This window comes from Lontra canadensis, unplaced genomic scaffold, assembly GCF_010015895.1.
Source record: "Lontra canadensis isolate GAN:19392208 unplaced genomic scaffold, GSC_riverotter_1.0 scaffold14, whole genome shotgun sequence".
In the NCBI taxonomy this organism is placed as follows: Eukaryota; Metazoa; Chordata; class Mammalia; order Carnivora; family Mustelidae; genus Lontra; species Lontra canadensis.
In genome coordinates, this window is record NW_022631008.1 from 14,393,915 (window position 1) to 14,416,603 (window position 22,689).

Genomic DNA, 22,689 nt, shown 5'->3' on the forward strand with positions numbered 1-22,689 from the left:
TTATTCATTTTCTTAATGGGAGCTCTTTTCCTGGTTGTAATAACAATATCCACAAATAACCATACTTTATTCCATTCTTGAATTACAACTCAAAATTCAAAGTGGTTTTCTTTTTCCATATGGGTCAGATACTACTGTAAAATAAATTAATTTTAATTACAAAGGACTAGTACCATTATATAGTTAAGAAATGTATCACCATTTACCTGTAATAACAAACATGTGCTTTGATACTTTTATTATTTGAAAACTGAGTCTTCAATGAAGGCAGTTTAGCAGGACTATGGTTGTGAAAATAAATTTGAATTAAGCAGTCCTTTAAACTTAAAAACCATAGTAGAATAAAATGTCAAGCAAGTAGAAATTTTTCTGTGATATACACATAAATATTTTCATGTAAACAAAAGCAAAGATTAAGAACAAATTAAATATCTTTGTCAGCAACTGAAATTATACAATGAGTAAAAAGATTATTTTATTTTCTTCATGCTTCCATTGAACACGACTGGCATAGGAAGAGCAATGGGAAATTCAATGAATTTTACATTCCCCTCATACTCTTCTGGAGATTATATACAATAAAGACATCTCTCTAGAAGAAAATAAAACATTAGCAGAACTAGACTCTTGAAAGTCATGACTTTCAAATACTAAATGGGCTCCCTTTGCTCTAGCGTGAGACAACATGGCCTATCAGAATTTTGCCAACTTAGAGAAGATACAGTTAATACCGGCGAGACTCAGCACTAACACATGTGACAGCAAATTAGGCACAACGATGTGTAGATTTTCCTCTCAATGTGGGTGACCCATGCACTAGGAGATAATGGCTTCCAACACTAACATTTTTGTGTAAAACAGACAATCTTAAAATTGGTATATTTTCAACAGGAGTGTTTCTTGAAGCACCCCAGGATCCAGGGACCTGCATGGAAATCAGAGTGCTCAAAGCCATAGTGTGCATTCTTGGGCCCAACCCCGGCTCCTCTGGGGAACCCGGGCCTCTGCATTGTTAACAAGCTCCCCTAGGAATACTTGGACACAAATTCCTATTAAAGTTTGAATATCACTACTCCAGGCTATTGGGGATTTCTTTTGACTCTTTCCCTTGATCGCAGATATTTCACGATCTCTCTCATGCCTCTTACTTATTCACCAGAAGGAAAAGGAAAACAGAAATATTTCTGATTATATCTGTCAGTGGCAATAAATAATAGTGGTCTTTTTCCCCCTCAAGAAAACACAGGGGGAATAGGCAAAATAGGATTCTGCACCTAAATTTTGCAAAGGTACATCAGAGTATGTATTTTTAAAGCTTCCAAAATGTATACATAACAAACACATTCAAAATGGTTTGTAAACCGCCCCCTATCAAGAGTCTCCGGTGCAAACAGAACCACCGCTGGGTGGTGGTGCTGAGTTCCCACTAAGGTCCCTCACAGTCTTCTCTCACAAACAGGGAGCATCTCAGCAGGCATCCCGAGTTCTCGCTCTTGCTCTAGCCCAACAATGCACTGCCTACCGGGGATCACAGAAGTACCCAAGAACTGCTCATAAAAAAGGACAAAGGAAACAAAGGTCAATGTCAACTCCTATCACTAAAGGAGTCTCAAGACCCACTGCCAATATGGGAGATGAATACGGATCATGCTGACTTTCCTCAAACAAAGCCTCATTTCAAAGAGACTTATTATCCACTTGCAATCCAGTTTATATTGAAAGTGGAAAGCATGATACACTTCGCAGGTGCGCCTATGTATCTACTACTACAGTGTTTATATTCTGTAAGATCCCTAATGGACAAAAACAATTTTAACCTATGAATAATACAAATTAGAAACCAAAGAGGTAGGTGGCTGTCAGCAAAGGCTGATCCCAAGATAACATGCTGAGTAAGTCCTTTGAGTCCCAAAAGAGTTCTTTAACAGGAAAATGAGTTCTAATACCATCACAACTGCCTTGAGAGCAGGCTTCCCCAGGTCACGATGTCATCAATCTTCCAAAGTCCTAATTCCTGATACTGTGCTATGTATGGGCTCTTCCGACATTCAGTAGACATTCCATTTGGAGAAACAGCTAGTAAGTAAACTGGAAAGAAATAATACTGGAGACCAAAGATTGATGCTGACGTCAGCCGAGCTCTTCACAAATCTCTACTCTCACATGGAGGAAAGGACATTAGAGTTGGGCAAGATTCATCAAATCCAACTCTGTGGTTGTAAAACTGAAGAAAGAAAGGCTCATTTTTCCCACTGGCTCACACAGTACTAAAATGTTGAAAAGATGCTATAAAAAATCCCAAAAGTGTTCATGTTAACTCAGCTACTTTGCCACCAGGATGTGGCAAAAAGGCTATACTTTCAACCCTTATGACTTTGGTCATGTCCCATTGCCATCAGCTGCTTTATAAAGTGTGTCAGTGGCCACAGAGCAAGGGAACAAAAGACTCTGGATGTACCTGGGGCAGGGGGTGGGAGAGGGTAGGTGGTCAGCAAGAGAAAAATAATTTGAAACCCCAGACCTGCTCTATTAAAACTTGCTCTATGTTTGGACCAGGACTTATCTTTGTTTCTTTGTAGAAGACACACTCTTGAGCACATTCACAAACTCCAGCTCTGTTATGGACAAGCCCTCAGGCAACAGTGCTATTTTGTCCAGAACATTTAGACATAGCTGGACAACTGGAAACCTTGGACCCTGCAAGGCCAAGACCTACATACAGCTGTATTTAACTTCTCTGTAATTGTCAGTCACTTATTTTGCAAACCAAAAAAAAAAAAAAAAAAATCACTGTATTTCTTTATAGCCTTACTTGTCTAAGATTTTTAAGTTCCACTGTAAAAGGGTTGTGAGTGATTTTTTTTCTATTTTCCACACTTTCTGTAATGTTTTCATTTTTTTTCAGTAATACAAAAAAATGATTTTAAAAGGAAGATTTTAGTACTAATAAAAAATGCTACACAAAGTTCCCTCTTGACTATGAAATACTTAAATCTGAATGATATGTCCACGTGGCAGAGAAGACCAGCAGTCCCAGGATGCTGACAGACTTTTTTGGATTCCAGCTCTACCATTAACCTTGGGAAGGATTTTCATCTCTCTGAGACTTACTTCCTTTGTAAAAAAGAAAAAAAAAAAAAAAAAAAACCTACCTCACAAGATGCTGTAAGGATAAAGATGCACAGTGCCTGGAAGATGGTAGAGGTCTAATGGTAGGTCCTTCTCCCCAGGACTCTGTGAGAATCACAGGGTGAAAGGAAATACCACAGCCCACACCAGCTACACCCTCACTGCATCCTATTTAAATTCGCAAGGATGCTCCCATCTCCTCGAATTGGCTCTGAAGCATCACTATTGTGCTTAGAAAAATTTCTACATTTTTATGTTCTCTCCTTTAAAACTGGACATGCAGATAAAACATTTCTTAAAAACCTATCTTCCTAGAAATGATAATGCAGTGTCCCCTAAAGCACAACATGTCATGTGTAAAAACAATTCTGAAAAACATGACTGAATTAGTTTGTACATTATTTCTTAAAGTGCACCAAAGTAAATATTAATGACCTTTAAAATGTCACTAACCCCCTTGGGTTTTTTTTTTTTTTAAATAAAAGTGAATATTTATCTACTGAGATGTGTGTGGTTTTGGCTCCCATGTGATGGCAAAAAGCAGCAATGTCTTCCAGGGAGAAAAAAAAAAAAAATGACAAACTCAATTAAGCATACCTTAGCAGCATACAAAACACCTACAATTCAATGTAACCACAGGCTCAATAAAGCACAATCTTGATTCCTGCTTCAAAAACAAAATCAGTTAAAGAAACAAAACACCATCTCCCCACCCTAAATCAAGGATTTCTCTTGAACCCTGGAGGTAACATTTGTGATCATTTCCCTATTGTGTATCCTCGGTAACAGAATTATAACTAATCACCATTCTTCTTTTACACTGCGCGCACACACGCACACACACACAAACTCTATAAAAACCGGTAAGGTATACTTGCAGAACCCATGGGATAGAAAGTTCAAAGTCAGATAAAGAGCAACCAACACCCCAAATGTCAGGCAGTGCCAATATTCACACCACTGTCCGGTGTTCCCCACACACATAGACAGCACTGGGACGTATCCGCCGCCTCGTGTGACCAGGAAGACGTGGCAAAAACTTGAAGGACTTGGGCATCATGTCCAGGCAGGCGTCGTGGAATTTCTTAATCCTCCAGTAGTAAATCAGTGGGTTCAATGCAGACTTGAGGTAGCAAAGCCAGAGTAGCCAGGTGCTAATCTCAAAAAAGTTGTGCTTATAGTAAAAGTGCTTACTGAACGTTGCCACAAGGCTGTAAGTGGTGAACGGGGCCCAGCAGACGATGAAGACAGCAAAGAGAATCAAGATGGTGGTGAAGGCACGCGTTTTAAAGCCCATGTCAATGCTCATCTGGAAGGGTCTCTGTAGACTCATGAGGCCCAACTTGCTGGCCTGGCTGAGGCATATACCCTCCGGGTAGCTGTGGATCCTCAAGGCATTGTGCCGAAGGGTGTTGAGGATGCCCATAAACGAATACAGGATCACCAAGAAGGGAATGAAGAAAGAAACCAGAGAAATCAAAATCACATAAGCTTGGTAACCCCGATCAGTTGTATATCCAAACACACACTGCGGGGCTCGGGAAGGGATCTGCAGGTCAGGGCTTCCTACAGCCAAAGGAAAAGCTATAAAAAAGGAGGCCGCCCAAGACACTGCAATCAGAATCTTAGCCCTATATGGATTTAGCTTATCCTGCCTCTGGACTATAATAAGGAACCTATCGATGCTAATAATGAGCAGGATGGCTACTCCCTCTATCACAAACAACCAGAAAAACATAGCAGACACCCTACAGAAGAATTTCCCAAAAATCCATCTCGTAGTAAGAATAGTTACCAAGGCGAAGGGCATGTTCAGCACGGCCAGCAACATGTCTGCAAATGCCAGGCTGGCAAGGAGGATGTTAATTGCAGAGCGCATGGCAGCTTTTTGGTAAACCATCAGGCAAACGACCAAGTTCCCAAGAAAAGACACAAACAGAATAAATATCATTATAGCAGAAAGGATGATCTGGAGAGGCAAGTTTAGGCTCTTAAAAACTGCTGGTGTTGGGGGTACAGCTGTGCTATTCATGGTCAAAGAACTCATCCCCATGGGAGCCATCGTTTCCATGCTGTATCTGAGCAGCGGGCCAAGGCCGGGATGTTGGAATGGTGGAGGGACCGTAATGTTCACGTAAGTGTTTTCATAGACTACAAATGTTGTGTTGGTTGCCCCGGTATGGGACGCAGTCAACACTGCAGAGAAGACCATGGTTTCAATAGGATGAAAGGTGCTGGCAGAGTTATGGGTATTCTTCAAGCATTTCAACACAGAGCAGCAGTATCATCTTTCATTGATGGGTTTGGAAACACATTCTGGAAAACGGAGAGCTCCATCTTCCACAGCAGTCCTTTTGCCTGAAAACAAGCCCAAAACACAAAAAGCCAATGAGAAATGGGCTTTGTAAATAACATTTGACTTCTTACTTTTCACCATAAAGGATCAGTTTTTTAAACCTTGAAAAATACTTAAGCCTCTGGCCTAGTCAGAGCTAAAATATGGTTGTTCTGTTTTATATTTGTCAACCACGATGGAATTCTCATGACATTTGTCTATAAAGTGAAAATGAACAGAATCAGAAATGTATTATTGCCTCAAAGGCAAAAGTTATAACCTTCTGTTAATTTTTCTTTTAAATTTCCAATGGCAACATGGTCTTTCCACAGTCACTATTAATACAGTCTTTAGTATCTGGTTCTCCTGAAAGTACTAATATCTTTCCTAAAACTCTTCAGTACGGGCTCATATTCCATTTTTACATTAACACAAAACTATTCAGCAAAGAACACTGAACTCAGTTTCCCATTGATTGCATTGTAATCAGACACTTTTGTTCTAACAGCCATATAAGAAGGCACTAGGTTATTTTCTATAAAGGTCTGAAAGAAGTTCCTGGCTTTCCATTTTTGCATGTTTCTTCTCAGAAATCCCAACACCAACCATACAGGAGAAGTTATTCAAGAGGAGAAAAAAAATTGTATGTAAAAAGTCTGGGTCATATTTTCAAGACTTTTCTTTTCCTAAGCTCTCTTGTTTCTCACATTCTGTCTTCTGTTCAATGTCCACTCATTTCCATCCTTTAATTTCTGATTTACATATTTTATTGCCTCAATTTCTTCTCCCTAAAACCAACTTGATTGTGCGTTAGCAACTTGATAAAAGATATCAAACAAATAACAAAGATGGAGATTCTAAAGGAGATAACCAGAAAAACACTAAGATGTGGAGAATGTATTATAAAACCTTTCAAAAATATTTGGTTATCTTTTTTTATAAGACTTTATTTTTAAGTAATCTCTACACTCAACATGGGGCCCAAACTCACAACCCTGAGATCATGCATACTCTACCAATTCAGCCAGCCAGGTGTCCCAAAGATATTTGGTTATCCTGCTCCAGTTTTATCACCTTTTTCTTATCCTTACCCTCAACTTATTATCAACTTTTGCAACCCTAGAATTTTCCATAAGGAACTTTCTTAATCTACTATCTTAATAACCCACTTTTATGGCAAAAGCTCTCTCTTCTTTCCTGGGGAGGCAACCTCTCTCCAAAGAAAGACCTCTCTTTGGGTTGATGAGTAGATTCCTTTAATACATCTTGAAGATTGAGGGGAAAATAAATGCATGGAAGCTTAAAACACCACTGTAATTTGCTCATTTTTTGAGCTTAGAATAAAGTCATCAATTTTAGGGTAAAATGCAAGTAAGTTCACTTTTTCATTTCTTGGGGTATGAAGGATGGAGGCATCCCATTTGCAAGACCCAAGATCCAGCACTCTAGCTAAAATCACAGGCTGTCTGCCATACTTGTATCTCTCTACAATCCCCTCTTCATTGTCCAGGGCTGCCTTTATGAATAAGAATACTAATATGTTTGCTCAAATAGTAATTTTACTATTGACTCCTAATTTTATAGCTTAAGTTCTTTGTCCCTATTAGCTTTCATCCATCTTCACATGTTCACTTTGAAATGCAAAATACACGTAAACAAGAAGACACACTAATCTATTAATTCTCAAACTTTATTAACCACAAAGGTCCAATGATTAGGAGGCAGTGGTAGCTGGAAAACTTTACAACATAATCACAATAAGTCTCTTTAAAATTACCTAAATATAATAATTAACTAATTAAAATGATCTAAATATACATACAAATAAGAATAAAGACTGTGCTTGCAACATAAATCGGTTTCAACACAAGTCTATCTCTAAAGAAAAATTATAAATAAGCAAATGTGTATCTTAAGCCTAATAATTCTAATTGTGCTTGACCAAGTAAAACAAACATGTCTCCATCCTGAAATGATACACACTTTATAATTTATTTTTTCTCACTGAGGTATAATTGACATGTAATTTTATTTAGTTTCATTTGTACAACATATTCGATATTTATATACATACTGAGAAATGATCACAATAAGTTTAGTTCACATCCATCACCAGAGTTATGAAAAAAATTTTTTCCTGTGATGAAAATTTTTAAGATCTACTCTCTCAGCAACTTTCATATATGCAATACCATATTATTAACTATAGTCATCATGCTATACATTTTATCCCCATGACTTATTTAATTTATAATTGGAAGTTTGTACCTTTTGACCCCCTTCACTCATTTCACCCTCTTCTACCTTCTGCCTCTGGCAACTGCCAATCTCTTGTTCTCTTGTATCTCTGAGTTCGGGTTTTTCTTATTTTTTGCTTGTCTTAGACTCCACATATAAGACAGATCATACAGTATTTGTCTTTGTCTGACTTGTTTCACTTAGTATAATGCCAAGGTCCATCCATGTTGTTGTAAACAGCAAGACTGCATTCTCTCTATGACTATTCCATTGTGTATATATACCATAATTTCTTTATCCATTCATCCATCCATGAACACTTGAGTTGTTTCCATAGCTTGGCTATTGTAAATAATGCTGCAATGAACATGGGGGTGCATATCTCTTTCTAATTTAGTGTCTTTGTTTTCTTCAGATAAATACCCAAGAGTGGAATTGCTGAATATATGGCATTCTATTTCTAATTTTTTGAATTTTCAACTGTTTCAATTTACATTTCCACCAACAATGTATGATGGTTCCTTTTTCTCCACCTCCTTACCAATACTTATTTCTTATCTTTTTGATAGTAGCCATTCTTACAGGTGTGAGGTGGAATCTCACCAGTTTTGATTTGCATTTCCCTGATGATAAGTGATGTTGAGCATCTTTTCATTTACCTGTTGGCCATCTGTATATCTTCTTTGGGAAAATGTCTATTCAGATCTTCTGCCCACTTTTTGTTAGGATTGTTTGGGTTTTTTTGCTATTGAAATTGCATGAGTTCTTTATAAATTTTGGATATTAACTCCTTATCAGATACATGATTTCTAAATCTTTTATCCCATTCAGTAGGTTGCCTTTTAATTTTGTTGATGGCCACACTTTGAAACACTTGGTTGTTCAATCATGTTGAGGAACAAAAACAAAACCACAATTTAAGTATATTTTTTAGGTTGTTATATAAACATATATAGTCATAATATTTTTCTGCCGTCAAAGCCCCCCTTTACTATAAAAACTTCCAACTTAATTCATTCCACTATTCATTCACTAAATATTTAAGTACCTAGTATGTCCCAGGCACTAAAGAGACAGGAATGAACAAATGGTTTGAACTTCTGGTTAAAAAGGGCAGATCAGGGGCGCCTGGGTGGCTCAGTGGGTTGACCCTCTGCCTTTGGTTCAGGTCATGGTCTCGGGGTCCTGGGATCAAGCCCCCCCCTCCCCTGTCAGGCTCTCTGCTCGGCAGGGAGCCTGCTTCCCCCCATCTCTCCACCTGCCTCTCTGCCTACTTGTGAACTCTGTCAAATAAATAAAATCTTTTAAAAAATAAATTAATTAAATTAAATTAAAAGGACATACTGATCACAGACCCTGTATCTCAAAACCACACTGAAATGACAGGAAAGGGATTTTTTTTAAACAAAATGTACAATCCCAAAGGACAAAAGGTATGAATGAAAAACACATTAATAAATAAGGAATTTTTTTTTAACTGTCATAAGATAAAAAGCAGATGGAGTAGCTGACTGAACAGAGCAGAAAACTCTCTATCCTCAGTATTTTCAGGGAAATATGCTTAGAAGTAGCTGACACACCCTGTAGGGCAGCTGTGGATTGGAAGGCACCAGTTCCCACAGAAAGTGTAGGTGGCGCTAAAAACTTACACTGACTGAAAATCTATCTCCAGTGCCAGGAAAGAGAACAACCCTCCACACCCAGGTCTCCCCTCCACTGAGCAACCACATGAAAGCACACACGCCATTACAGCAGCCCAAGTCTGTGGCACAACCAAATCTGATGAGCATAAACTTGAGACTACGAGTGCAGGGCTGAAAACAGGGAGACTGACTGAATGTCATTCCACAGGAGAACCTAGCCTTCTTCTCTACCCTGTTCCCACAGTGCCAGCAGCCTGGTATATGCTATTCATGCAAGGCTAAAATGTTTGTATATTCCAGTAACTAAAAAGCCCCAGAGGAAACATTTCTAGATTCTAACATTTGATGGTACCCCAACAAAATTCTATCACGGTGCCCAATCACCTTGTATACTGAAGCCCATCTACTCTCAAGCCCAACCCATGCACGCAGACTTTTTTTTTAAATTTTTATTTATTTATTTGACAGACAGAGATCACAAGTAGACAGAGAGGCAGACAGAGAGAGGGGAAGGGAAGCAGGCTCCCCGCTGAGCAGAGAGCCCGATGTGGGGCTTGATCCCAGGACCCTGAGATCATGACCTGAGCAGAAGGCAGAGGCTTAACCCACTGAGCCACCCAGGCGCCCCCATGCAGACTTTCTAATCAGCTTTTCGATGCCTATTAAATAGAACCTGAATTTATAGTATCAAGGAACATTGCATGCATGGACTTACAATGCCTTCTCCCTGGTATCTACAGTATTCCTCATTCATTATACTTCTGGCTCACGACAGTGTAAATGTAAATATTCTCTGGCCTTCTTCCTTTCTTAGTGGGAAGCATAACAACCAAAGCAAAGCTTTGAATAATCACAGCAACTACGTTAAAAGATTCTTTCCTCCAGGACTTCTCATCAAATACTACTGTGATCTGGAGTTTCTGTTGAATTTTATATTAGATTAAGTAAAAGTTTTATAATCAAAATTTGCATTTCCAAAACATGAAACAAAATTTGCATTTCCAAAAGAAATGGGACAGTAGCAACATGAGAACTAGAAAAGGAGCGTAGTTTGATAATATCTGCATAAGAGTTTAATGTTAAATCTAATCTAGACTAGCCTTTATCTGTCATTTGGTGGAAACTCCTAATACATTTTCCGAATAAGAAAAACTTAAAATTCTGTGTGAATGTGTGCATACATGTATCACCCCCCACACGTATGTGGCTCATGTAAAACTCACATATGACAGAAGTAACTGGATTTATGATTCTTCCCCTTTTCTTAAGGCATCTCCAGGAACAAACACAGAAACTGGGGTAATAGGTTAATAACAGGAGTATACTGTTTCATGTTTGGACTGTGCCAGAATGTCACAATTCCTGGGGTGTTGGTGGCTAGAATGGGCAGTGGAGGTTGTAGTATTCTCTAGTCTCCCCGCTACTGCGGTGCTTTAGATACTTGTTTATTCTCTGCAAAGAGTATATACTCCTAGAAAGCATAGACTGGTTTTGTTAATTTCATGTTTCCCTATGACTACTGTGCTTTACATACAACCCAATACACTTTTGGAAAATTCAATTCGTTTGTACCATGTTTTGGGAGATCAGGGAATTTCTTTACTCATTTTAGTATTTATTTATATGAAAAATGAACATAATTTTTTAAATAAATTATTTTTTAATTAATTTATTTATTTGAGAGAGAAAGAGAGAGAGAGCATGTGCATCCAAGAGGGGGAAGGGCAGTTGGAGAAGGAGAGAGAGGATCTCCAGGAGACCACGGAGGGTGGAGCCCAAATCAGGGCTGATCTCACAACCCTGAGATCATGACCTGGGCCAAAACCAAGAGCTGGATGCTTAAACAACCAAGCCACCCAGGCACCCCTAAAATAATCAAATGGGTTTTTAAATCAGAGTTGAACCCTATACCACCCTTCACCAATCCATTACCATTTTCTGATGTAGCCATTTTTCATTATTTTAAGGACTTTCAAGTATTTATTCTTTATATATCTAAATAATATGAAGAAATTAGTACTTTTGATTATCAATATTATGTATTAAATCTTGACTTCCTATTAGAATAGATGAGAGTTTAGATGTCACAGCACCTCCAACTTATTTCTCCTCCCTTCCTACGACCAAAATCTTACTTGAAATTTTAAATTACAAGAGACATGAATGTTAACATTTCCTGATAAGCCAAGCACATATTTTCCTATCATGTATAAATTTTGGACTTCCTAGAATGAATAATTTATTTATTCTTATTTTCAACTTTTAAAAATAACCATCGACCATTTTTTTACCTGCTCTACAAGACAGATTTTATACCTAAACATATTTTATTTGGAAGGTCAAATATATCAACTACATTTCTTATCTTACAGTCATAGGTTTTGTCCTCTTAACCCTCCCTGGAGGAGTTACTTTCTGGATCTGCTACGCAGACAGCAGCCTGAGATACCCCTTTACTACCATCCTGGAAATCCTCCTGTCTGCCTCTAGCTCTTAGCTTCCACATTTCCTAGGCCCTTTGTCTTCCACTTCACTGCTTCCTTTGTTTACTTCCTTCTTTCCCAGGGAATGTTTGTCCAATCATTTTCAAAGGAAGAATACAAGGGAGGTAACTTCTGAGTCCCTGTATGTTTGAATTAAGTTATTATTCTGTCCTTTCATTACCTTGGTTTAGAATTATCCAATGAAAATAATTTTCTCTGAGAATTCTGAAGATGCTCTCTATCAGTGGTTCTCTAAGGTGAGGGTTCATAACCATCACCTGGAGCATTTGTTAAGCCACAGACTGCTGAATCCCAACGCCTGAGTCACCTACTCTGTAGTCTGGGGTGGGTCCCAGTATTTGCATTTCTGGTGGAAGGAAAAAAGTAAATGGAGAACTTTAAATTCCAGACTCAAGGATTAGTGAAAAACCAAAAAACTTCATTAACCACTGTGAAAGAAACTTCTATCAGCTATAGCCCCAGAGATGAAGTTTCCAAAAACTAAACCAAAGTTCAATCCTGTGGGTGTCTGATCAGAGAAATAAGAGAGAAATAATTAGAAGCTTATCAAGTCCTACTTGATATTTATTAGCATCAAGGTTATAAAATAGAAAGTAGCAGCCCCTCAATCAATTCCCAAACTTGAGCCAGTATACACACCTAGAGTCTCCTGAGTAAAAGGAAACCAGGCCCCTTGAGGAAGGACCTTGCTACACAGACAAAAACCCTGTACTATAAATCTTCCTCCCATTCTTCCTCAAAACACCTGCAGCCAACTACCAGAGTGACTATACACTGGGGAAGAGGAAATAATCAGAATTTTGTGGGATTGTCCAATATGGCTCTGAACTGACCCTCATTCCTGAAGACCCAAAATGGTACCAGATGGCACCATTCAAAAGGCTTATGGAAATCACATAATTAATGGAGTTTGGGCTCGGTTCCAACTCCCACTCATCACAGAACTCATGCCATCCTTATTTTCTGAAATATGGAGTTGGAACAGACATAGTAATGGGAAGATTCCCTCACTGGTTCCTTGATGTGTAGGGCTACAATTGTTTAAAAAAAAAAGAAAAGAAAAAGAAAAAAGGTCAAATACAAACTCCTAGTGCTGTCTCTACCTGTGAAAATAGTCAAAAACACTTCACTCTTGCAGAAATTGCAGATGTTAGGATCACTATCAAGGACCTGAAGGATGAAGGTGATCATTCCTAGCACATCCACATTCAACTTGCCTCTTGGCCTTATAGAAAACAGATGGATTTTGTAGAGAGCAGATGCTGTACCAGATGTGACTTCATTGCTGGAGTAAGTCAACACAATCCCCAGCTCTGGCACACAGCGATTGATCTGGCAAATTGTTATTTTTTTTCTCTGTATGTGTTAGCAAAGAACACCTGAGCAGTTTGCTTCCAGCTGGCACCCTGCTGTCCTATCCCAGAGCTATCAACTCTTCCAGCATACTGTCATAATCTAGTCCACAGGGATCCCACTTGTCTCTCCATTCCACAGAACACTATGCTTACCATTACATGCTGAGTGAACAATAAACAGTATCTACTCTACAAATATTGGTAAGATACATATGTGCTAGAGGGTGGGGAATGATTCCTACAAAACTTCAAAGGCCTGCCATCTTAGTACATTTTCTAGGAGTATTGTACTATGTCAAAGTCTCTCTTCCTAGGTGATAGCTGGCTCTCCCTCTCACTAAAATAGAACCCTGCCTCTTAGTAGGCTTTTTCGAATTTTGAAGGCATCATATACCTTATATGGGTATGTTATTCTAATCCATTTATCAAGTACCTTGAGAATCTGCCAGCTTTGAGTGGGACATCTGAGGTTTGAGTGGGCTGCCAGGGCAGCCACTCTGCCACTTGGGCTATATGATGCAGATTCACTGGTGTTTAACATCTCTGGGACAGATGGGGAATCTGGATGGCATTTGGCAAGTCTGCTATAGGTGAATCACAACACAGATCTCTGGGATTTTAGAACAAAGCTATGCAACGAGAGCACTCCACATGAATTTGGTGTTGACTGACCTTCTGAAGCCATAACGGTGGGTGTGCACAGAGCATTTCAACCTTAAGTAGAAGTAGCGTATATGAAATCAGGCCTGGCAGGTCCCAAAGGCACAGCTAGGTAACATGAGCAAGAGGCTCTGATTCCCATAGCTCCTATTCTTGCTGCATGGATCCTCTCTTCAAACTTCATCTGTAATATTCTTAAAGAAAATAAATTCTTTTCTCCTGAGTTTTGCTAGGAAGTATAATGTCAAAGAATGTCTTAAGCTTTTTGAATACAAATTAGCTTTTTAAATATTTCACAGCACCTCTATGAGATTATTACTATTAAAATTCCCATTTTAAGGATGAGGAAACTAAACTATGACATGAAAACAAATTAGATAACTTAAAAGAAAAGGATAGATTCCTTAGAAATATACAACTTATGAAGACTGAATTATAAAGTTAACAGAAAACCTGAACAGACCAATACTGAGCAAGGAGATTGAATCAGTAATCAAAAACCTCCCAAAAAAACAAAAAAGCTCGGTCAGTTAAGCATCTACCTTCTGCCTGGGATCAAGCCCCACATCGGGCTTCCTGCTCAACAGAGAGCCTGTTTCTCCCTTTTCCCTCTGCCCCTCCACCCCTACTTATGCACGCATGCACGCTCTCTATCTCAAATAAATAAATAAATAATAAAATGTAATAACCACTTATAGCACATTTCACCCATGGAGAAGAAGTTGAGTAGCAAACCATCCAGACTGTGGGCTATATCAACAATGGGTCCAGCACGGGACTAGGCTCAAGCTTCTCATGGCTCCCATCAGAGACCTCTGACCGCTCCCGGTCTCGTCTCACTGTACCCAACCTAAGGGATGGCCTTGAGTCCACTAAGCCCAGGCTACTGGGAAGAGTCAAAGAGCACCAATTAGAAACAACTACTGCTCAAAATCAATGAAACAGAAAGCAAAAGAATAGTAAAATAGATCAAAGAAACTAGGAGCTGGTTCTTTGAAAGAATTAGTAAGATTGACAAACCTTTGGCCAGACTTATCAAAAAGAAAAGAAAAAGGACCAAAATAAATAAAATCATGAATGAAAGAGCAGAGATCACAACCAACACCAAAGAAATGCAAACAATTATAAGAATACGTTATGAGCAACTATATGCCAGCAAATTAGACAATCTAGAAGAAATGGATACATTCCTAGAGACATATGAACTACCAAACTACCAAAACTGAACCAGGAAGTAATAAAAAAACCTGAACAGATCCATAACCAGTAAAGAGATTGAAGCAATAATAAAAAATCTCCCAACAAACAAGAGCCCAGGGCCAGACGGCTTCCCAGGGGAATTCTACCAAATATTTAAAGAAGAATTAATGCCTATTCTTCTGAAACTGTTCCAAAAAACAGAAATGGAAGGAAAACTTCCAAACTCATTTTATGAGGACAGCATTATTTTGATCCCAAAACCAGACAAAGACTCCATCAAAAAGGACAATTACAGACCAATATCACTGATGAACATGGATGCAAAAATTCTCACCAAAATACTAGCCAATAGGATCCAACAGTACATTAAAAGGATTATTCACCATGACCAAGTGGGATTTATTCCTGGGCTGCAAGGTTGGTTCAACATCCATAAATCAATCCATGTGATACAATACATTAATAAAAGAAAGAACAAAAACTGTATGATACTCTCAATAGATGCAGAAAAAGCATTTGACAAAGTACAGCATCCTTTCTTGATCAAAACTCTTCAAAGTGTAGGGATAGAGGGTACATACCTCAATATCATCAAAGCCATTGAAAAACCCACAGTGAATATCATTCTCAATGGAGAAAAACTGAGAGCTTTACCCCTAAGGTCAGGAACACGGCAGGGATGTCCATTATCACCACTGCTATTCAACATAGTACTAGAAGTCCTAGCTTCAGCAGTCAGACAACAGAAAGAAATTAAAGGCATCCACATCAGCAAAGAAGTCAAACTCTCACTCTTAGCAGATAATATGATATTTTGGGTGAAAAACCCAAAAGACTCTACCCCAAAACTGCTAGAACTCATACAGAAATTCAGTAAAGTGTCAGAATTATAAAATCAATGCACAGAAATCAGTTGTATTTCTATTCACCAACAGCAAGACAGAAGAAAGAGAAATTAAGGAGTCAATCCCATTTACAATTGGACCCCAAACCATAAGATACCTAGGAATAAACCTAACCAAAGAGGCAAAGAATCTTTAACCAGAAAACTATAAAGTACTCACAAAAGAAATTGAGGAAGACACAAAGAAATGGAAAAACGTTTCATGCTCATGGATTGGAAGAATAATTATTGTGAAAATGTCTATGATACCTAAAGCAATCTACATATTTAATGCAATCCCTATCAAAATACCAGCAATTTTTTTCAAAGAAATGGAACAAATAATCCTAAAACTTACATGGAACCAGAAAAGGCCCCGAATAGCCAGAGGAATGCTGAAAAAGAAAACCAAAGTTGGCGGCATCACAATTCAAGACTTCAAGCTCTATCTATATCTATATCTATATCTATATCTATATCTATCAAAGCTGTAATCATCAAGACAGGATGGTACTGCTACAAAAACAGACACATAGATCAATGGAACAGAAATAAGAGCCCAGAAATGGACTCTCAACTCTATGGTCAACTAATCTTTGACAAAGCAGGAAAGAATGTCCAATGGAAAAAAGACAGTCTCTTCAACCAAAAAAAGTCTCTCCAACAAAAGAAAATTGGACAGCCAAATGCAGAAGAATGAAATTGGACCATTTCCTTACAACACACACACAAATAGACTCAAATGGATGAAAGACCTCAATGTGAGACAGGAATCCATCAAAATCCTTGAAAAGGACACAGGCAGCAACCTCTTTGACCTCAGCTGCAGCAACATCTTCCTAGTAACATCACCAAAGGCAAGGTAAACAAGGGCAAAAATGAGCTATTGGGACTTCAACAAGATAAAAAGCTTTTGTACAGCAAAGGAAACAGTCAACAAAAGCAAAAGACAACTAATAGAATGGAAGAAGATATTTGCAAATGACGTATCTGATAAAGGGTCAGTATCCAAAATCTATAAAGAACTTATCAAATGAAATGGGCAGAGGACATGAACAGACATTTCTGCAAAGAAGACATCCAGATGGCCAAGAGACACATGAAAAAGTGCTCAACATCACTCGGCATCAGGGAAATACAAATCAAAACCACAATGAGAAACCACCTCACACCAGTCAGAATGGCTAAAATTAACAAGTCAGGAAACAACAGATGTGGGCAAGGATGCAGAAAAGGGGGAACCCTCCTACACTGTTGGTGGGAATGCAAGCTGGTGCAGCCACGCTGGAAAACAGTATGGAGGTTCCTCAAAAAGTTGAAAATAAAGCTACCCTATGATCCGCAATTGTACTACTGGATATTTACCCCAAAGTGATCTGAAAGGGCATATGAACCCCAATGCTTATAGCAGCAATGTCCACAATAGCCAAACTATGGAAAGAGCCTAGATGTCCATTGACAAATGAATGGATAAAGAAGATGAAGTGTGTGTATGTATATATATATATATACACACACATACACACACACACACACACGTATATATGTATACACACACGCAATTGAATATTACGCAGTCATCAAGAAAAAAAATGAAATCTTACCATTTGCAACAACTTGGATGGAACTAGAGAATATTATGTTAGGCAAAATAAGTCAATCAGGGAAAGACAATTATCATATGATCTCACTGATATCAGAAATTTGAGAAACAAGACAGAGGATCATAGGGGAAGGGAGGGAAAAATGAAACAAGACAAAACCAGAAAGGAACACGAACCATAAGAGACTCTTAATGTCAGGAAACAAACTAAGGGCTGCTGGAGTGGAGGGAGGTGGGAAGCATGGGGTAGCTGGGTGAGGGATATTGAGGATGGTATGTGCTATGGTAAGCACTGTGAATTGTGTAAGACTGATAAAACACAAATCTGTACCCCTGAAACAAATAATACATTATAAGAAAGAAAGAAAGAGAGAGAGAGAGAGAGAGAGGAAGGAAGGAAGGAAGGAAAGAGGGAAAGAAAGAAGAAAGAGGGAAAGAAAGAAGGAAGAAAGGAAGAAAGGAAGAAAGGAAGAAAGAAAGAAAGAAAGAACGAACTATTGCTCTAGAACTCTTCTGTTCCTTAATGAGTGAAGTAAACACATAATTGGCTACTTGGAAAAACCAGGAGAGGACTCATAGAATAATCCAAGTGTTCCGGCAAATTCCTAAATGACAGAGCAGAATAAAAACAGGTTAGAATTTTTATTCAGACTGTCTGCCTCTGTCTTGAATGAAATATAAATCTAAAAGAAAGGGGGAAAAGAATTAAGAGAAAGATGAGCGCTAGTCTTGACTTACAGAGCATCTCTTTCCCACTCTGGAACAGAGGCTGTGCTGAAGAAAAGGTCTCACACCACTGTATTTTTCTGATACTTGCCACACTCTTAGCCAAAAAAAGGAATTTCACTTGTCCCCAAAGCCTTCCACTCTTCACCCCTACCTTTCCTCTCATTCAAGAAAATAATTAAATGGAAAACAGAGAGGAAAGAAATTACATATCACACATAAATCCATATTCTTTGCCTTTATTAGACTCTGACTACGTGTCTACAGATTCCCATTAGAAAAGAAGAATGGCAAACAGAGAACACACCGGACGGAAGCAAATATTCTAAATATACTCCTGAGTTCTGTTACGAAGTAGGTGGAACCAGAAATAAAGAACCAAGCAGCTGACCTCAGAGGTAGCCCAAATTTTAACTTTATTTCATTAAAAACGACAGGAGCAGTCACTTTCATTGGGCAACCTGCTTTATAACTAAAAAGAATAGTCCGGAGATAAATTTATACCACTATAAAGATATCTATATTTTTTTTACTGGATTCTGTTATTTTTTGGTTTATCTGTAGGTAGAGTAAAAGGAAGCGTTGAACAAACTAATCAGAAGAAAATATGGAGTGGAGTGGATGGGGTAGAAGAGGGCTTATTTGAAGTTATTTTTATAAAGAAAAAAAATCACTGAATCAAAATTTCACTTATTTTCAAAGTATATCTAACTTAAAATCTATATGCAATAAAGCTAAAGGGAAAAAACGCTGTGTGCACATTTTAAATGTGAACTATAAGCAGTGTTCTATTTATAACACTGTTCCATTCCCCATATATTTCTAATTCCAACCAGAATATTCACTACAAAAAAGAACTTTTCTCACTAGTGTTCCAAAGAACATTTAGTTCTTCCATGGACATTTAAAAAATTAGATTAATAAGCATGAGGATTTATTTGCATTCATGTTACTTTTCCCCATAAACACTGAGAAATTAAACTAAATGTCAGCAAGGGTCTGTTTCAGAGAATATTCTAAGTGACTTCTGATGACAATTAAAACTGAAATTCAAGCAGCAAGAAAGATCAGCATTTAATAGAAAAGTAAATTAATTGTAATTACAAACTAGGAAAATATATTTTTTTGTGGTTAATAGAAGATTAAGCTTCTGGAACCTTTCTAAAAATACACGAAGCAAAAAAAAAAAAAAGATGAGCCCCATGGTGACAGGTTTTGTTCATATTCCTTTTGTCTCTTACTTCTAATTCGTATTCCTTGGCTCACATTTGTTAGGTCCTTGTTCTGCTGAGAATCTTTACCTGCCTTGAAACTATTATTGGGAAAAATGCAGGCCAATTTAATTTCATCAGCCTTTTTGAACAGTTCACAGATATGGTACTTACCTACCACTGATGTTTCTCACAATGGTGGTTTGTCTGCAAATTCAACATTTGGAAGAAAATACCAAGGCTTATTTAATAGTGAAACTAGAATCTTAAATCGTACTGCCTAGATCTATAACTGTGTCATTAAAACTTAAATATCTCCTCTTCTCACCTATAAATTATCTGCATAGGGTGAGGGGTAAAAATAAGCTTTATTTCTTCAGGGAGTAGACAGCATTCTGACTGAAATCCATATGCTAATCAAAAACAATATAATTTCATCTGATTTTGAAAAACACAGTTTTTTAAAAAGGTTTAAAAGCTCGGTTCTTTTCTTCTGTGCCATAAGCAATCTCCTCTTTGCCTAGTGCCATTACCCCTCCATGCAGGTACCTGCCGAGTGTGTTTTAATGCCCCAAAACTGACCTCTGAATTGTGGCCTCATGTATCCAACTGCTGCTCCCTTAGCATCACCCTCTGGACATCTCAAAGACACTTCAAACTCTGCATGTCCAATTAGATGTTGGTCCCTCCCCACTCCGAGTTACCCCACACCAGTGTTCTCATGCTCAGTGACAACTGTCACCCATCTGGTTATACATGCCAGAAACAGGAGTCACCTTGACATCTACCACTCTCAGCTATATAACTCAGTCCTTTCCCCAAGAATGATCAATTTTGACTGCTAAATATTATTCTTATGAAGCCACTTTTCTCCACCTCTTCTGCCATCATCATTCTGTTCCAAACTACCGACGACTCTCATGAGGTAGGACTTTTGCCCAGGTTATTCGCAACTGGATTCCCAACACCTAGGACTGTGCTACCACACAGTTCATGTTCAGTAAACCCTTGTCAAATGAAGAAACCACCTCCTGCTACCACCTATCCCCATTCCCCGTTCACTTTACGAATTCTTATCCTTCGATTCCTATGGAAGTCACTGGATCCCTGACCAAACTATCCACCACCCCCATCCTACTGTCTCATTTCAACATGATAACACACTACAGTCAGCAGTCATTTTACAGGGATCCATCTCATCTTTTGACTCATGCCTGTGCCTAAGCCTGCCATGCCCCTGTCCCAACTAGAGAGAAAAATCCACGAAAGCAGAAATGGGACATTCTTTCATCAGTACTGTATCCTTAAACTCAGTTAAGAGCCTCCCAATATAATATACATTCAATAAAAAGCCAGGGGCGCCTGGGTGGCTCAGTGGGTTGAGCCTCTGCCTTCAGCTCGGGTCGTGATCTCAGGGTCCTGGGATTGAGCCCTGTATCAGGATCTCCACTCGGCGGGAGGCCTGCTTCCCCCTCTCTCTCTGCCTGCCTCTCTTCCTACTTGTGATCTTTCTCTCTGTTAAATAAAGAAATAAAATCTTAAAATAAATAAATAAATAAAAATAAATAAAAGCTACTAAGTCATTAACTTAAAAATTTCTGACATCATATTCATAGAGCAATGTCACCTTTTATATCCTGTTTATGACATCCTTAAAAGAAGAGTCTATTCTAAAGTATTGCCTTTAAAGTTCTTTATTGAAACATTTGGTGTATCTTGTCTGTTTTGGAAGCAAGCTACCGAGATGAGCACAGGAATATAGGGAACAGACAAAATCAAACACCTACTGCAATCTGACCATTAGGGAAGTCTTTTTGTCCTCTAGATAATGAGTCACAAAGTTGCTATAGTCTGAACGTGTGTGTTGCCCACCCCCCAGCCCCCAAAAATTCAAATGTCGAAAAACTAATGGCTCACAGTGATAGTATTAGGAGAGGGGCCTCTGGAAAATGACTGGGTCATGATGGTGGAACCCTCATGAATGGGATTCAAACCCTTATAAAAGAGGCCCCACAAAGTTCCCTTGCCATGAGAGGATACAATGAGAAGTCAACAATCTGCACCTGGAAGAGGGTCGCCAACCCGACCATACTGGCACCCTGATCTTGGACTTCGAGCCTCCAGAATTGTGAGAAAGAAGCTACCCAGTAAGTGATATTTTGTTATAGCTGCCCAAACAGACTAAGATAAGAAAAAACAGAGGAACACAATTATATTAAACCCATAGTCTAGAAACTATGTGAATGGAAGTATTAGGTTCATAAACTAGAAGAATATGAATCTAAGACTAAAACCTGAGCAGTACTAAAAACAAAACAGCACAGTTAAAATCAGGGCATCATAAAACTCTCGGACTAAAAATGGGAAGCCAGGGAAAGGAATAGGGTTGAGGGTAGTTGGGAAGTGCTTTGGACCCTGCTGGCACATCTCTATTTTTACTCCCACCCCTGCTACCTGTACCTCAGTAAATCCCCTGGACCTCAGCTGTTGGCCCAAATCTGACTCTACAGAAACCACAGAAGTTCCAGCTCCTCTAACTGCTCCTCACTCCTACTGCTTACCACATTATGGGGCATGGGATCTGCTTCCCACTGACTGCCCAGAGCAACCCCTCACTCACAGTCCAAGGGTGAAGGTAAAACAATACCTCCATGGGGTGAACTTCAGCCTGAGAGACATAGAAGATGGAAAGTTATGCCCCTGAATGACCACCAGGCCCAGGGAGAGTTCTTTAAAGCCTGCTCAGAAGATAACTCACTTGAGGAAGTTGCAGCTAGATCAGTAACATACCACCTTGCATGTGCTTTTCCTTCCTCCCATCTCACTTTCCTATCCCCTCACTCTCACTGCCCTGGGACTGCATGTCCCAACATAGCCTTCCAACATGTTAGCTTTGTCTCAGGCTGTGGTATCTAAGAAACCCCAGCTAAGAAACACAAAAGCACTGAAAAACAGATATTCATCTAAAAGGATATTACTGTCACCACCTCTCTTCCTAATTGCAGTTCATGACCTCACCATCCATTTACTTCAACCCAAAACCTGGGAGTCAAACACAGTTTCTTCTTACCCTTCTACCAGCACACCAAATCAGTCTACCAATTTCCCCCCCTTAAGTAGTTCTTTAGCTGTTTTGTCTCCTCCTTCCCCCACCCCAATACCATGTCTCCAGGCCAGGTTGGAGCCTACTAAATGGTCTCTC

At 38.8% G+C, this 22,689-nt stretch overlaps 1 protein-coding gene across 1 annotated transcript in view; it reads right to left on the reverse strand.

Annotated features, from left to right (window-relative positions):
* Positions 1–3,330: 3,330 nt before the first annotated feature.
* The window catches only part of GPR63 (G protein-coupled receptor 63), a 50,490-nt gene continuing 31,131 nt past the window's right edge, over positions 3,331–22,689 (reverse strand). Inside the window, exon 2 of the mRNA XM_032858160.1 lies at positions 3,331–5,487. Within this exon, the coding sequence (XP_032714051.1) occupies positions 4,082–5,341 (1,260 nt within the window). The 5' untranslated portion in view covers positions 5,342–5,487 and the 3' untranslated portion in view covers positions 3,331–4,081. The remainder of the gene's footprint in view (positions 5,488–22,689) is intronic.